The 17,756-nt window shown below is 38.7% G+C and overlaps 2 protein-coding genes across 2 annotated transcripts; one reads left to right on the top strand and one right to left on the bottom strand.

Moving 5' to 3' along the window:
• The first annotated feature begins 3,246 nt into the window (after positions 1 to 3,246).
• On the top strand, positions 3,247 to 4,217 carry LOC131767394 (taste receptor type 2 member 42-like). Its single transcript, XM_059082670.2, is given in 3 exon segments — positions 3,247 to 3,540; positions 3,542 to 4,009; positions 4,011 to 4,217. Coding segments are annotated over 3 exon segments (969 nt in total).
• Positions 4,218 to 11,787: 7,570 nt separating this feature from the next.
• Positions 11,788 to 13,367, bottom strand: SMIM10L1 (small integral membrane protein 10 like 1). The gene has a single exon (XM_059082694.2). The coding sequence runs from the start codon at positions 13,179 to 13,181 to the stop codon at positions 12,975 to 12,977; it is 207 nt and encodes a 68-aa protein (XP_058938677.1). The 5' UTR covers positions 13,182 to 13,367; the 3' UTR covers positions 11,788 to 12,974.
• Positions 13,368 to 17,756: the final 4,389 nt, after the last annotated feature.

The following is a 17,756-nucleotide window of genomic DNA, read 5'->3' as shown; positions in this document are numbered from 1 at the left end:
TATGTATACATATATCCCCATATGCCCTCCCTCTTGCATCTCCCTCCCACCCTCCCTATCCCACCCCTCTAGGTGGTCACAAAGCAGTGAGCTGATCTCCCCATGCGATGTAGCTGCTTCCCATTAGCTATCTATTTTACATTTGCTAGTGTGTATATGTCAATGCTACTTCCTTTGTCCCAGTTTACCCTTCCCCCTCCCTGTGTCCTCAAGTCCATTCTCTACATCTGTGTCTTTATTCCTGTCCTGCCCCTAGGTTCATCAGAACCATTTTTTTCTTTTAGATTCCATACATATATGTTAGCATACAGTATTTGTTTTTCTCTTTCTGACTTACTTCACTCTGTATGACAGACTCTAGATCTATCCACCTCACTACAAATAACTCAATTTTATTTCTTTTTATGGCTGAGTAATATTCCATTGTAGATATGTGCCACATCTTCTTTATCCATTCATCTGTCGATGGACATTTAGGTTGCTTGCATGTCCTGGCTATTGTAAATAGTGCTGCAAAGAACATTGTGGTACTTGACTCTTTTTGAATTATGGTTTTCTTAGGGTATATGCCCAGTAGTGGGATTGCTGGGTCCTATGGTAGTTCCGTTTTTAGTTTTTTAAGGAACCTCCATACTGTTTTCCATAGTGGCTATATCAATTTACATTCCCACCAACAGTGCAAGAGGGTTCCTAGAAGTAGTTCTTTTTTATGAAGAAAAATACAAAGACTTCCACATCTTTGTTGCCTGATGTGTACGTTTTTGTGATTCAGTATGACTTCTGATTTGAACCAGGAGGAGACTAGAGAGCAGTGTTAGTTATTTCATTGTTAGTACAGAAACCTCTCATGAGTTCATACATGTTATAAAATTGTCTCTAGTTTTAAGGGATTACCATCTTTTCTTGCTCTAATACTAGTTTCACAGTCAAGTCTTACTCATTTTCTCTTTTTTAGGTATTCCCAATAATATTACCAACTAAGTTAGCATTCCTGCATTTGACAAATAGTAACTGAGGGCCTGCAGGCCCTCCTTGTTCTAGGAATTGTAAATAGATCAGTGGAGACAAAAAATAGTCCCTTTCCTCATGGAGCATATGTGATTGTCAAGGTAGCTAAGGTTGTGTAGTGTAAGTGCCTGACAATAAGCTTTTGATTGCGGAGGCATCCATTTCAAGGACCTCCATCTTTTTGTTTTTTTGGGGGGCCATGCTGTGAGGCTTGTGGGATCTTAGCTCCCTGACAGGGGATTGAACCTGCGCCTGAGGCAGTGAAACCGCTGGACCACCAGGGATTTCCCAAGGGCCTCCATCTTGACTAGACATGTTGCCAGCTGTCTACAGCTACTAGTAAAACACCTAGATAAGAAGCCAGGTTGCCCCCACCCATGGTTTCCCCTTTAGAAGATGCCAGGTAACCTAGATAACAGACTGTTCACTCAAGTGACTGCTCTCCCTTTCCAAGCCCTAATTCCCCTTCTCATGTTTTAAATTCGCCTTTAAATAGTGAACCTGTGAAACCCTAGGCACCCTACCCTCAACCCCAGTAAAGGCAGAGCCCGAGGGGCTTTCTTCTCTCTCTCCTCCTGACTTCACTGTATGGCCCTTGGTGTGCCGTTGACCCTCCAGGACCTGGGAGTAATAAACCTTGTTTTTTCCTGATGGTTATTGCTGAGGTGGGTCTTGTATTCATAATAAGAACCATAGCAGCAGGTTCAGCCACAGCACTGGCTCTGGTGGGGAAGTGTCTCTGGGGGCTCCTACAGGTAGTTTGGGCCCAGGTAAGTGCCTCAGGCATTCCTAGCCAATAGCATCTCTATAGAGAGGCGGAGACCGACATGAAACATTATTTGTCAACCAGAATCAAAATCGGCTGAATGGGAAATGCATTGTCAGAGGACAGTGGGCAAAAACCTGTCTTGTTCCTGGAGAACCTTCCTAGATTTGCATCTTGTGGGTAGAAAGATTTTTTGCCTGGGTTTAGGAGGCACTGTGCAGCACACATCAAGGAGCTCTCATTGAGCACCGACAGTGTACTGCAGACCAATTAAGTCAGAATCCCGAAGGGCGGCTCACAGGCATTTATGTATATGTATAGCTCCCTAGGTAACTCCACTTTCCAGTCAAGGTTGGAAACCATTGTATTAGAGTTACCTGTTTGTTAAAGCAAAAAAAAAACAAGCGAAAATATATTTTACTGTAAATTAATTTTTTATGAGATGAAGAATGTTATCAAAAGCAGCATTAATGAAAAGGAGAACCTCCCTCCTACCCATTCACCCCCTGCCTTTTTTTTTCTTTTATTCTACCTCATTTTTTTTCTTACTATTTTTTTTTGTCTCAGCCGACAGTAGCTAATTCAGAATCAAATAGGCAGGAACTCACTGGAAACAAAGCTAAAAAATTCAGAGTAGTAGCTCAGATAGAGGTATGATTTTGGTACCTTTCCATATACTTTTACATCATTCCGTAAAATCATTTCCATTTTAATCTATTTCTTCAAAAAATCCTAAAAAGCTTTAAGACCTATGCCAGTTGTCACTATCCGCAGGAAACTAGAATGAATTGTAGACAATAGATTTCGTAGCACCCTCCTCATAGCACCAAAATGTTGTAATTGCATTTTGGTCAAACTTTTGTCATATTCAATAGTAATAGTTTATTTAATGTTGCTTTTCCCACTACTCTGTGAGCTCCTTGATATTGCTTCTCTTTATTACACTTGTTTCATCTATAACAGTATCTGAAATGTTACAAATTTTATTAAATGAAATTGATGAATAATGCTTGTATTGTAGAGGTTATTTTTAGAGAACGCTATTAAAATTAAGAAACTTGAATCCAAATGGTATTGAGTTTCTGTTGCAAAAGAAAGTACAAATCAGTATAAAGAAATCTGTCTCATATTTGCATGTTTGACTTTTCCTCACAAGCGAAAAATTGCTGCCAGTGCCAGTGATGAGTGGGCACATTTACTGTTCAGTTTGGGAATCAGTAGCTGATTGAAAGTAATGTTAACTTTTTCATTTAGAGCTGTGAGACTAGATCTCCTTGCACAAATTTCCGACCTATGGCTGGAATAAAAGAGAAAGTTCTTTCTGAAGATAAGTGAGATGGTATCTGAGTTTCACTGAGCATTTTTTTAGTACAAAAGTGAAAAGTATCAAACTTTGAAAAAAGTATCAACACTTTGACCGCCAAAAAAACCAGTGAAAAATAGTATTAGCTTTCTGGATTCTTTCTTCAGCAATGCCATCTGGAGTTGAAAATACTTTTCTGGTAGAGGTAATAGGAGAGTTCATGACTGGAATGCCGGGGAATGGGTTCATTGCACTAGTTAACTGCATTGACTGGGCGAAGAGACCAAAGTTCTCATCAGCTGACTGCATCCTCACTGGCCTGGCAATCTCCAGAGTCAGCCAACTTTGGAAAATGCTATTTGACTTGTTTGTACTGGTGTTATGGCCACATCTATATGCCATTGATAAACTAGCAAAAAAATTTTGGACCTTGTCCAATCACCTAGCTACCTGGTTTGCTACCTTGTCTAAGTGTTTTCTGCCTCTTTAAAGTAGCCAGTTCCTCCTACCCCTGCTTCACCTGGCTGCGGTGGCAAATTCATAGAGTGGTACTTGTGCTTCTGTTGGGGTCTTTGTTCTCACTGTTTTCGAACTTTGAATTAGTAGATGCGTTTAATGGTGTCTGGACTAATGTCTACAAAATATATGAAAGAAACTCAACATGGCCCTCAGATGTAAATAAAACTCTGTATCTTGACATGTTGATTGTTTTCACCTTCATCTGCTTAATAATCCCCTTTCTTCTGTCCCTGACCTCATTGCTCTGTTTATTCCTCTCCTTGATGAGACACACCAGGAATTTGCAGCTCAGCCCCAGCTCAAAGGACTTCAGCGTAGAGGCCCATAAAAGAGCCATGAAAATGGTGATGTCTTTCCTCCTCCTCTTCATGGTTCACGTTTCTTCTATCCTATTAACAGGTTGGGTTTTCCTTTAAACTGCAGAAACATCAAGCCAATTTCGTTGTCATGTTAACTTTGACTGTTTTTCCTTCAGGCCACTCATTTATCTTAATTTTGGCAAACAGCAAGCTGAGACAAAATGCCTTAGGACTACTGTGGTATCTTAACTACCACCTGAAAAGAGTGAAACCTTTAGCTTCATTGACTTTTCCAGAATTTTCTATATTCCAAGAGAACTGAATTAATGAAGAGACATTGAAGATCCATTTTAACTTCTGTTTTTCTCACTGGATTCTTTTAGATACTATTGCGCCTCACAAATTTTCCCTAGAATGGCCTACAAACTAACAATCTACTCACATAGGTGAGTAGATTTTTTAAAAGCGAACATCATTGTCATCGTAACACTTTCTAGTAACAAGAAAATATTAGAGACACTATGAATATAAAATACATAATGCAATATGTATTCATTTTATATATGCTGGAAAACATTTACTACAGTCGTATGTCAGGAAAAAACCCCATGATTATTTAGACATGAAAATCCTTTCCAAGGTAGAGTAGGTGAAATATTTGTACAATATTAAGTTAAAAATAAATCAAGGAATAAAAATTTTGTAAGCATGGAATCTTAAAACGGCAGACGTAACTTTTAAAACAAAGGAGCAGACTATCTATCATTAGGGATCCAAGCTAGACTAGCCGCTACCTTTCTAGAATAAGAAAAATAGCAACTGAATTTATAAAAAGGTACTGAATAATTATCCCTAAGTGTATAATAATACTTATATGTCTACTTTGACACGGAATTTGTATGGGGGGGGTGTGTGTGCATCTAAGGATTATATGAACAGTAATGTCCCTGGTCAGAGAGGATAAAAACAACCAACTCACCAGAGATAAAAACAAAGTTTGCAAGAGAATATCACATATTTCTAGAATTTTTGGACATGTTTGTGTGCATATAGAGTGCTGAGTTGACATTTATAGTAATTTAAATAAAAGCAGCTGAAAATGTATATACATCTTAAGGCCAGCAGGTGGCAAAATTGTGCTTGCTAATGATATTACAATTTTGAATACAATAATTCATAATTTTGCTAGTAATTTTAGAGATTATCATTGTAAACATTTTTTAAAACCATAAAAAAATGAAGAAATTTTTGTTAGGATTTACAGTTGCCATAATTATTCAGTGGTAGAAGCAAACAAACAAAACCCAAAAACAACATAGAAAATAAATGTTGAAAAGATGTGGGTTATAAATTAATTTTGATGGAGCAGTAAGTAGGTCAAGTCTGACACTAGGAAGAATGTAAGGACCAGAAGAGCTTTGTAAAGGGTACCCTTACTCCAGGGAACAGGGCTACGGGGTACTCTGATGTATCCACGATGATGATGATTCTTGTATATGCAGATCTCCATAAAGATTTAGATTTCTAAGATGCATTCATTATGTTGGACACTACATAAGAAGTTTCCTGGGGGGGGGGGGTAGGGGAATTAGACGAAGGTGGTCAAAAGATACAAACTACCAGTTATAAGATAAATAAGTACTGGGGAGGTAATGTACAGTATGATGACTATAATTAACATTGCTCTATGGTATATTTGAAAGTTGCTAAGAGAGTGGATTGTAAAAGTTCTCATCACAAGGAAAAAGACATCTTTTTTCTGGTATTCATACTAGATGATGGATGTTAACTAAACTTACTGTGGTAATCATTTTGCAATGTATGTAAATCAAATTGTTATGTGTACACCTTAAACTTATACAGTGCTGTGTGTCAATTATATCTCAATAAAACTGAAAGAAAAAATAAATTTCCTAATGGTTATCACTGGGATTATCTTGTTTTAGGAAAGGTGAAATTCGAATTATACTGGTTATAGTTAGATTCAGTACTGAGGATAATTTGATTTAGAATCCCTTTCAGTATAAAAGTTAAAAATTACTTTGTACTTATTAGAAGTAAGCATAGTTTTAGTTTTTTGTTTTTTGTGTTTTTTTGCGGTATGCGGGCCTCTCACTGTTGTGGCCTCTCCCGTTGCGGAGCACAGGCTCCGGACGCGCAGGCCTGGCGGCCATGGCTCACGGGCTTAGTTGCTCCGCGGCATGTGGGATCTTCCCGGACCAGGGCACGAAGCCGTGTCTCCTGCATCGGCAGGCGGATTCTCAACCACTGCGCCACCAGGGAAGCCCCATAGTTTTAGTTTTTTGATTTACATTTCAGTGTTACTAAACTTTTCTTTAATAACCTATAAGATAAAAAAAAGATTTCGTCAACTATGCATAGCCCTGGGTGCTTATGAGTGGAATTTAGCAGTAAATGTCTCATTAGGATTAAGTTCTCCCTACTTATGTACTCATCTTGGAGAGGTGAAGCTATAAGAAGTAGAGGCCTGGGAACTTCCCTCGTGGTGCAGTGGTTAAGTATCTGCCTGCCAATGTAGGGGTCACGGGTTCGAGCCCTGCTCCCGGAGGATCCCACATGCCGCGGAGCAACTAAGCCCCTGTGCCACAACTACTGAGCCTGCGCTCTAACGCCTGCGAGCCACAACTACTGAAGTCCACGCTCCTAGAGCCCGTGCTCCGCAACAAGAGAAGCCACTGCGATGAGAAGCCAGCGCACCGCAACAAAGAGTAGCCCCTGCTCGCCGCAAGTAGAGACAGCCCGCGCGCAGCAGCGAATATCCAACGCAGCCAAAAATAAAAAATTAAATTTAAAAACATTGAAAAAAAAAAGAAGTAGGGGCCTATTCCACATAATAGAAGCACAGAAAATAACTATAAAAAGATGAAGTCTGGGTTATGGGCTGGGCATTGTCTACCAGTGTATTTATTGTCTTCTCCCTATTAAAATGGCATTTAGAGATTAAGTTCTGTGCCTCTCCTTTCCATAAGAAGAAGCCTGTGTTAGAGACCCCAGCCTTGATCCAAGAAAAGCTACTAGTATCACATCCATAGCTAGTCTCATGCAATCTGGAGAGAACTGGATCCTATTCTAGAACCAAATTATTGGGAAAATAAAATGATTGTCCATGCTTTCTTGCTGATCACTTCCCTCCAAAATAAACTTTTTATAGTCGAAGTAATGAGTTTTTTTTTTTTTCAGTTTGCCCACACCTGAGATCAGGAGTGGTGCAAATAACCTGTTTCTAATGTCAGAAGAGGCTATATCTGAGCTCTGTCCTAGGCCTAGAACTTAAACTGAGAAGATATTTTAGTGTTCAAGCCATGTTGTCTTGAACTTTACTGAAAGAAAAGGTCCCAGTAGAAATACACATGGATGAATACAGAACGTGATAATGTTGAATCTCTGGTGGTTCAGGTGTTGTGTCTGCTGCTCTTGATTAAACCTCATGTCCTCCAAGGCAGGGGCTTTCATAACTGAAGTACAGAAACCAGGGGGGCACCTGCAAAACCCATTCTTCCACAGTCCACCCACCTTGACATTGGTTAGGGCTGTCTATAGAGATCTATGCCCTGTGCTGGATTGCCCAGAATAAACCATTTAAAAATCGATCAGATGGTTGGTTTGATCAATTTTTAAAAAGACAATTTTTTTGGAGGGGGATTATTTGAAGGAATAAAAGCTTGGGTGACAGATGGGTTATTTTCAACTTTAGCAATTTGGAGGGACACCAACGTAGATACGGCTTCAGAAGACTAAGGCACTAGCTTGACTTGTATGTTAGTACCTCTGTTTCTTAGACCCAGGTTTAAATGAGTTAGTTCTAAAATAACTTCTTTTCCCTTCCATATGGATCTAACCTGACCTCTAAATTTTAAGGCTTCTATTAATTGTACTCATCTCTGACTGCCGTTTGAGATGCTTTTTATCAATTAAAAAGCTAAAATAGTCTTTTGAAAAACAGCTCTTTTTTAAAATTAAACATCTTTTTGTTTCTTTATCTGTTGGACACAATCTCTATTACTGTGCCAATGATTTTAGAGCCAAGATGTTCTAAGTACAGTGTTTCCTTAGTGGTTTTTGCTTTTTTGTTGTGATGACCCACTCTCCCTCACACAGTATATGAAAGATCTCCATTCTGCTTTATTTTTCACTGATGGCACTCCATCACCTTACTGTGAATAAATCCACTTGGTGCTTGAAAGCCATAAGGATGAGCAAGAATTTCCAATGTTCACTGCAGATCCCTAATTAGGACAGAAACTGGCAGGGTGCCTTCAGATGTACTGCAACTAAGATGTACTTTACTAAGAATTCCAGTGTTTCTTCATTTGTTGTAGGCACCAGGAATGTCCTTTGGCCTTTCAGTTCTTCCAAGAGCATTGCTGAGATTTGTATTAGTGAGGAGTGGGGGTGGGGAGGAGTTGGTTTCAGCTGCCAAAGATTAATGACCTGACCTGGTGGTAATCCTGCTGGGCAATAGGCTATCATGTGTTCAAGAGCTGAAATTGCAAGGAAGTTCCCACACTTGGGGTAATTCAAGAAATAGACTGATGTGACTCAATCCAGCCCAAGTGTTGGAAATTCTGATAGCTATTGAAGGGATTCTTTCCTTGGTCCACTGTGTTTGGAATCTTCCAAGTCTACTCCTCAGACTACCTTCCAGGCATTGGGATTTTCCTCTCCTTCTTTTGTACCTATATTCATAACCTTTCTATTCCACCACCACTTTATGTCTCCATGTGTAAGTTCTGTTTTCTTCTTGACTCTATCAAATGCTATAGATTTTCCAAGAAAAGTCTCCATTAAAATAGGACTGCAGAATTTTGTAACTGGGAATTTAGTTCAGCCTCCTTAGGACAGGGATGACTTAGCTTCAAAATTCATTTTACCTGATCTCCACTCTGTCATGGGAAGGGAAGTGTTTTCTTTCTATCCTAGGGGAAATGAATGTCTTTTCCTCTGTGTCCTCCATCGCCTTCACCCCTCTTCCCACAAAAAGGCCAAATGGCTTTAGGCATCAGGGTATAAAATACTCGAATTTAATATCAAATAATGTTAAATATTTATATTCTAATACAAAAGGCCCTCAATAATTATATTAAAAAAAGATATCAAGTATTACTCAGGTAATACTTCTGTTTGAGAATTTAAGAAAAGTGACAGGATTATTCAGAATTACCTATACATGTAAAAAAAATTGAATCCCTCATCAAATGTATCTTTAGTAACAAACTTGAGATGCACTTGTGGTTTGGCCAGTTACTATGACCTTGGGAAAGTAACTTAACCTCACTAAATCCTAGTTTCCTTACCTGAAAAAATGATGATGAAAATATCTTCCTCATAGGGTACACGTGAGGATTATGATCATGTAAGTAAATAACTTTTCATAGTTCCTGGTATTAAAATCTCAATAAAATTTTAAAAACATGCTTATAAGTGATAGGTTTTTTTTCAAGATTTTTTTTTATGTGGACCATTTTTAAAGTCTTTATTGAATTTGTTACAATATTGCTTCTGTTTTGTTTTGGTTTTTTGGCCGCAAGGCATGTGGGATCTTAGCTCCCTGACCAGGGGTGGAACCCACACCCCCTGCATTGGAAGGCAAAGCCTTAACCACTGGGCCACCAGGGAAGTACCAATGATACATTCTTTTAGCCAACTAATCATAAGTATTTTTACCCTCAATTTTAAAATTCTTAAATAAAAATATCTTGCTCCCTAACCCTTAGGTTATGTGTTTACTATGATCACTATTTCCCTTTAAAGTATTAAAGAGTCTCCATTCCCCCAGCATTCTTGTCAGTTGCACTGCATAAACAAGTGTTTTTCTTTATTGATCAGAATTACGCCACCTCTTTGCTTCTTCAAGTTTGAGATCTCTGGGCCAATCAATATTCTTCAAGGCCTGAAAAAGCTTGATTTATGGGAGAAATAAAGTAGATGACTTTAGTATCAGGGACAAACACATCTTTATTTATTGACTGCTAAGTGTAGAAAAAAACAACTAATTTGGCATTCATTCAACGATATTTACTCACATTAGGCAATGCTCTAGGCTGAGGATTGAGAAAATCTTTGGCTTCATGGATGTGACCTGCAAGGATGCCAGAAGGAATAAAATTCCTTGTAAATTAGAATAGTAAATGGTTAATAATAAGTAGGGCAAAAATCTTGTTTTCTCCCGTGGGAAACTTTACTGAGTTGTATCATGTAGGAAGAAAAATACACATCTGGTTTTAAGAGCAATTGTTAAGAATAAATGGTAAATCATGGAGCTTTCATTCAGTTCCTACTATATATTTGCTGATATTACAGGCTGTAAAATTCGACAGGATACAGTACCTTCCCTCACAGGGCTTCTAATCTAGTTGGAGGATATAATAATAAATCTGCTAAAGTGCCTTAATTTCTTCAGTGTAGCAAAACACTAATATGAAGAAAAAAAGGTTGAGGAAGGCACATGTTCATTAGGGACCCAAATGGAGCATCCCTGTATGTCACCATTCCAGGGCTAATGGCAGCCTCATTCTTTTGTGTTACAAAGTGGGATATTCGTGCCTCTAGGAAATAGTGGTGCCCACCATTTGTCAGCCCATTGGCAATACTGAATTATTTCATTGATCAAATTACATTTCTGATATTTCAGACTAAAATGTTTTAGTCCCTGCACTTTCACAGCAATATGTAATTACCAAGAGAAGAGATCATAGTCCAGGAAACCTGTCTTCTTGAATATTCTTTAAAAAAACTACATCTGATAATTAATGCACAATTAAGCACAAATAAGGAACCCTATGAAAATGGCATAGATTGATATTAACACAGCCCTTTAGATGGATTAAAAGAAATGATCTCTAATCTGGTCAGGAGCTATCTGGGAAAAACTTAATGGAAAAAGTTCAGCCTTAAAACACAGGTAGAGTAACCATAAGTCAAAAAAAGAAAAAAAGGTACAGAGGGCAGAAGAAAGTGTACGTAGAAAGATGAAGATGTACTCTAGTTTGGCTGGAGACAAGGAATGAAGGGTAGGAAGAAGTTACTCAAAGCAAGACATTATGCTACAGGGGGCGCTTATTTTATACTCCTAGAGTACACTTGCTTGTTGGATACAATTAGCGGAATACAGAACACTACAAATAGTTTAAATCTTTACTTTGCCAAATAATTGCCCCTTTCAGCTCAAATGTCTCTTCCTGGAGGGTCTTGCCTACACCCCCATTGTCGGTAATCTACAAACCTCCTTCAGTACTAAAACCCTCCAATGGAAAAGCAGGCACTCCATGTGAGAGTTTTAAGTTTTATGCACAAGTTAATGAAATATTCTGTTATAACAAATACTCTTTACTGTGTACGGTATGTATCAAGCACTAAGTCGGGCTTATTTTTAATTCTTGACTGATCTTTCAAGCTGGGTATTTTTACTCTCATTTAATAGAATTGAGAAAACTGGGGTTTAGGCAGATTAATGGGCTCACCTGGACCACAAAATCAGTTTGTGTTGTAACAGAGGTCTGCCTGATATATATATATATGTATCTTCACACACAAACACACACATATGGCTAAGAAAAATCACTGTTACTGTTAGACTGGTAGTGAAAACCAGCAGTCCTCCACCTTTCTCTGTCTATCCCTGATTTTCTTTCTCCAGAGACTACCAGTTTTAACTCTCAGCTATTTCTTATTGTACTCTTTCTAAGTGACAAGTTATACTGCTTTTTTAAAATCAACTTTTCTATATCAGATCTTGATTGATTCTCTCCCATTACATACACATCTCTCTTCTCCAATCCTTCCAATGTTACCTAATAATGTTACCTGTATTCAGTGTTTATATAATTATAACTGGCTTTATATGATGAGTAGTAATATTCTTCACAGTTGAGTTATGCAGTGTAGTCCTTGAAAATTTTTTTTATTTTTCCCAGGGTTCATAATTGCCTCAGCTTTGCTTCCTTAATTAGAAAACATTTTGCAGACCACTAATTCGTCTCCAGACTCTCTGAAATCTAAAAATCTCTTGACTCTATATTCAAATACATCAGGTAATCTGAGACATTCCACCCTAACTCTAACCTCTAGGCATTTCTTGTTGACCTCATGCTGTTCTCCCCTCCTCTTCTCTCTTTCATATAGTTACATTTTAGCAACTTTATGGCTACTCTTTAAATAATAAAATGCCCTCTTCCCCCATCGACAACAGAATTTTCCTCTCAGCTTACCACTTTAAGACACCATTACCATTCCAGGTACCCTCACTTTTACGCCATCAAGGCTGATAACATGTGCATTCAACTTTGTAACTGTAAGTATTCTCTTAAAAAGATGAAAACCATAAACAGCATTTACATTATTATGATTATTTAAATGTTATTCAATAAGTCGCCAAGCTTTGTGCTAGGACTGGATTTCCTTCTCTTTGGCTCCAAGATTTTGAACTGCATGTTACTCATAGGGACACCGAAATACAGTCCACTTTCTTACACTCCCGCTGTTCAAAATCCTGCAGCATTTTACATTGTTTGGTATTTGAAGGATGTGTTTCCTGTACAGTTTTTGTTCACTGAAAGCTTCTGATCGTCATTGTTTTTTCTTGTGGGATGAAGAAATATATGCCCTCCACAGCATATCCTTAAGACCTCCAGCTTCTCACTCATTCAGCGTCCTGCTTATATTCCAGTCTCATACTCCCGAAATTTACTTATTAAATTAATATGGACCATGAGCTTGTTGTACATTTTTGTCCTGAAAATTTTAGTAGCTTTCCCTTTTTGTAGTACAACCTGTTCGTCCCGCTTTTGTTTTAAGGATGCACAGCTTCTTAAATATTGTCGTGGGTCTTAACTGAAGTTCTTTCTCTTCTCCCGGAATCGCGTATTTCCTCTTCCTAATCTCGGCAAGGTCTCGGTGACAGTACAGGAGCTCGGCTGAGAGCGGAGAGCACAACCGCGGAAGGAGCCCAGGCACTCTCGCGAGACAGCGGGACTCCTCACCCTCAGCTCTGCGGCGTCGCGGGGCCTCCTGGGAGTCGGCCATAATGCAGGCCCGGGATGCCGGTGGCTTCCTCAGGGCTCTAAAAGTGTACCTGCAAGCGGATGTTGAGGACCACGGAGCCCGCGATGTAGAAGTACGGGAAGTTCATGCGCAGCTGCCAGGCCAGCTCGAAGAAGGCGAGGAGGGTGCGAGAGAGCCCCTTGCAGAAGACCCCGTACGAGCCGGGGGCCGCGGCCAGGCTCGAGGCCTTGAGAGCCAAGGATGACGGAGCCGCCGCGGTGGCCATGGACGCGGTGTCGCCGCTCGCCAGGTGCGGTGCCTGGAGCGCAGGGTGACCGTAGACCCCGCGGACCCCTCGACTGACGGCGGTGACCGGGAGGGGCCGGGGGCTAAGCGGCAGCTGGGCTCACACTCGCGCCTCACGTAGCCGCGGCTGCTTCCCTAACGGCGGTGAGGCGGGGGCTGCGGTTGGCGCTCCGCCCCTTCCTGTCTGCTGCTTAAAATGGTATTCAGCGTTTAGCGTTTTAACTCTTGGTAGGTCGGGAACGGGTTATTTATTTACATATATGCCATGCAGTTATTTTGTGCAGCATATACGAACAGCCTTACCGATACTGTTTTCACTTTAAAATGAAAGGAAGCTAAGTAAAATTCTGGAACTTGCCCGAGGAACTTGCATTAAAACTCGGGTTAGTCTGCTCTGTGATCTGGACTACTAGCCAGGATCCGTAACATTAATATTAGGGGAAGGTGATCTCCTTACATAAGCCAGTTTGGGCACAAAGTCTCCGAATTTATAACATGCTTTAACTTAAAGGATCACAGTCTCAGGCAGTGGATTTCCTATGTATTAGGACGATTTCAGGTGCAAGTGTTAGAAATTACACACTTATTTAAGCAAACATACACATATACACATATATAAAACTGTATAAAACTCAATTGTGTATCCCCAACTAGAATTTCTTTTGCTACTTTGCTACCAGTACCAACCCAGAAACTAGACAGCACCTAGAGGAACTGATAACTGCTCACTCAAGACAATTTCTAAAATACTGGTATAGAGACTGAAGAGTAGCGTAAGATAAATGACAACTCAGACCAGTAGATGTATCGTTTCCACATAGAAGTACAATTTATCCTTTCTGAAAATTGAAAGAATAATAGAGGTATTCAGGGTCACAGAAGTCATTAAGCCCCTGGATCTTCCATTTCCAACCACATAAAGCTATGTGGACTCATTCTCTTCCAGCATTCTTCTCTTTGCTCCCCTCCCTCCCCCCTAGCTCTTCTTAACTCCATGAAAACCAGATCTTTCATTCTGAGCCCACGGGCAAGACAGCAGCCATTTATCAGTATTTATAACATGGCTAGATTGATATCCTGTTGCATTTGGAAAGGAATAGGCAAAGAAGATCAGTCATGAAGCTCCAACTCCTACTTGTTAATGCTGCAGAGCTGACAAAAGATTCCTATCAGGTGAAAGTGACAGTGGAGAGTGGGATAGGATCAGTATTTTACATGATTGTGTTTTTTATTCTGTCCCTTGAAGTTTAAGACTTGAATGACTGATCCACACTTTTTGCCAAGTAGGCACACATAAGTAAGCTTCAACAGGAACACATCTTAAACCATTTCTCCAGATGATGCTTCATTGACTCTTTAACTTGGCCTTCCTTTCCAAATCTTTCTTATCCCCTTATTGTTGACCCTGTATTCCCAATTTAGTACTTTTTTTTTTCCTTTAAAGTAAATGTTTATTGGGAAAGTCAATTCTGCTGAATTTACAATGATTTGCTATTAAATCATCATGAAGCTTAAAATCCCCAGAGGTCATGCTCATCTTTTCATCACACACATTGCTTTTCATTTTTAGGAGGCCTAGACAGGCTCTGAAAAGTAGTTCATCTCACTGGGTTTCACATCAGTAGGGCCAGGAATGCAACCTAAAGCTCCTGGTAGAGCTCTACCTAAAGAGGAGATCATACCAAGATCAAATGTAAGTGCTTCGTTTCTTTTTTTTTTTTAACATCTTTATTGGCGTATAATTGCTTTACAATGGTGTGTTAGTTTCTGCTTTATAACAAAGTGAATCAGTTATACATATACATATGCCCAGTTTAGTACTTTTTAATGGCTCGTTTGGTTTAATGATGCTTTGAAAAAGTTTAAGCTGCAGCAGGTCTGCAAATTCTCAGCTCCTTTTGTAAAGAATTTGCCAATATACGGGTTCTATTATATTTTAAAAAATGCATTCAGGCTGCAAGGATTGGATCCAAACGATCCAAGCCTAAACACAAGAGAAAAATTACAAATCAGTGAAAGAGTCTGTCCCACATTTGCAGGCTAACAGATTGAGTTTAGCCTTTCAGTAGGCATCACATCAGGAACCGTTTGATGTTCAGTGGAAACCTTTATGTAGGTTTAGTAAACTCAGTGAAAGAAAAACAAATTGTAACATATGATAGCAATGATTAGATCCCATAGTAACACTGCAATTTCTGGATCAAGAGTACATTCAAGCATCAGATTTGTGTCATACTGAAGCAAACCATTAGCTGCAACATCAGATTAAGATTTTTCCCTCTTGAGGTATCTAAAAAAATATCTGATGCAGGCATTGTTTCTGGACGCTTAGCTCTGAATCTCCTTCTGCAGACCTTGTAATACTTTGATACTCTCTCATAAATGCCTTTATGCTTAAAACCACCAGAATAGATTCTTTTAAAATAAATTTCAGTGAGTTCATGTTGACCTTTCCAATTCTAATTTTGTATATGTTTCTTTTTTCTAATGCTGAAAATTTTGGTCCCTAATGACAAAAAAATAATTATTTGTGTGCATCTCTGTGTATAAGTTTCAAACTAACAATATGCTATTCTAACAACATAATTATTAAAAAAACAATTTACGATTTCTCTTATTTAAGAATATATACTAATGGAGACAAAAAATAAAATTAACATGTCTTAGCATCATTTGAAACAACTTTATTATTAGTGTCTGCTTTATTTTGCATTTGATTTTTACAAATTGATAGTTCTTTTGATTTAATTTTGTCTATATAAATGGAATAGTATTACATTTTCCTTTTTATAGTTTCAGGTTTTAAGTTCAGGTCCTTAATTCATTCTGAACGGATTTTTGTGTGTGGTGTAAGATAGGGGTCCAGTTTCATTCTTTTGCAGTTGTATATTCAGTTTTTCCAACACCATTTATTGAAGAGACTCTCTTTTCCCCACTGTATATTCTTGGCATCTTTGTTGAAAATTAGTTGAGTGTATATGCTTATGTTTGTTTCTGGGCTCTCTATTCTGTTCCATTGAACTATGTGTCTGTTTTTATGCCAATACTATCTGTTCTGATTACTATAGCTTGTACTATGGTTTGAAATCAGGATGTGTGATGCTCCCAGCTTTGTTCTTTCTCAAGATTGCTTTGGCTGTTCAGGGTCTTTTGTAGTTCCATACAGATTTTAAGATTTTTTTCTATTTATGTGAGAAATGCTATTGTAATTTTGATAGAGCTTGCATTCAATCTGTAGATCTCTTGGGGTGGTATGTATATTTTAACAATATTAATTATTCTGATTCATGAGCATGGAATAGCTTTCCACTTATCTGTGTCTTCTTCACCTTCTTCAATTTCTTTGAATGTCTTGCAGTTTTCAGTGTACAGATCTTTCACCTCATTAGTTAAATTTATTCCAAGGTATTTTATTTTTTTTGATGCAGTTATAAATGAGATTGTTTTCTTAATTTGTCTTTCTGATAGTTCATTGTTAGTGTATAGTAATGCAACTGAATTTTGGATATTGATTTTGTATCTTGCAAGTTTACTGAATTTGTTTATTAGTTCTAGGAGTTTATTTGGTGGAGTTTTTATGTTTTTTTAAACATAATATGCCATCTGCAAATAAAGAATTTTACTTCTTCCTTTTTTTAATGTATACATTTATTTAGTTTTGGCTGCATTGGGTCTTTGTTGCTTCATGTGGGCTTTCTCTAGTTGCAGTGAGCTGGGGCTACTCTTCGTTGCGGTGCACAGGCTTCTCATTGCAGTGTCTTCTCTTGTTGCGGAGCACAGGCTCTAGGTGTGCGGTCTTCAGAGTAGTGGCTTGCGGGCTCTAGAATGCAGGCTCAGTAGTTGTGGTGCATGGGCTTAGTGGCTCACGGGCTGTAGAGTGCAGGCTCAGTAGTTGTGGTGCATGGGCTTAGTTGCACTGCGGTATGTGGGATCTTCCTGGACCAGGGCTCGAACCCATGTCCCCTGCATTGGCAGGCGGATTCTTAACCACTGCGCCACCAGGGAAGTCCCACTTCTTCCTTTTCAATTTGGATGCTTTTTATTTTTTATCGTGCCTAATTGCCATGGCTAGGACTTTCAGTACTATGTTGAATAAAAGTGGTGAGAATGGGCATCCTTGTTTTGTTTCTGATCCTAGAGGGAAAGCTTTTCACTACTGAAAAGCTGTGGGCTTTTCATATATGGCCTTTATTAAAGTTGAGATATGTTCCCTCTATACCCAGCTTGTTGAGAGTTCATCATGAATGGATGTTGAATTTTGTCAGATCCTTTTTCTGCATCTATTGAGATGTTCATACGATTTTTATCTTTCATTCTATCAATGTGGTGTATCACAATGATTGTTTTGTGAGTGTTGAACCATCCTTGCATCTGAGGAATAAATTACACTTGATCATGGTGTGTTATTGTTTTAATGTGCTGTTGAATTTGGTTTGCTAATATTTTGTTGAGGATTTTTTCATGTATGTTCATCGGGGATATTGACCTGTAATTTTCTTTTCCAGTATTGTTCTTGTCTAACTTTGCTATTAAGGTAATGCTCATCTCATAAAAT

Source organism: Kogia breviceps, chromosome 12 (assembly GCF_026419965.1).
Source record: "Kogia breviceps isolate mKogBre1 chromosome 12, mKogBre1 haplotype 1, whole genome shotgun sequence".
Classification (NCBI taxonomy): domain Eukaryota; kingdom Metazoa; phylum Chordata; class Mammalia; order Artiodactyla; family Physeteridae; genus Kogia; species Kogia breviceps.
Note: the sequence above shows the minus strand (reverse complement) of the source record. Positions and strands in the feature narration are given on the sequence as shown.

Coding starts and splice junctions, on each gene's coding strand:
- SMIM10L1 (XM_059082694.2), bottom strand. CDS start 13,181: ATGGCCACCGCGGCGGCTCCGTCATCCTTGGCTCTCAAGGCCTCGAGC.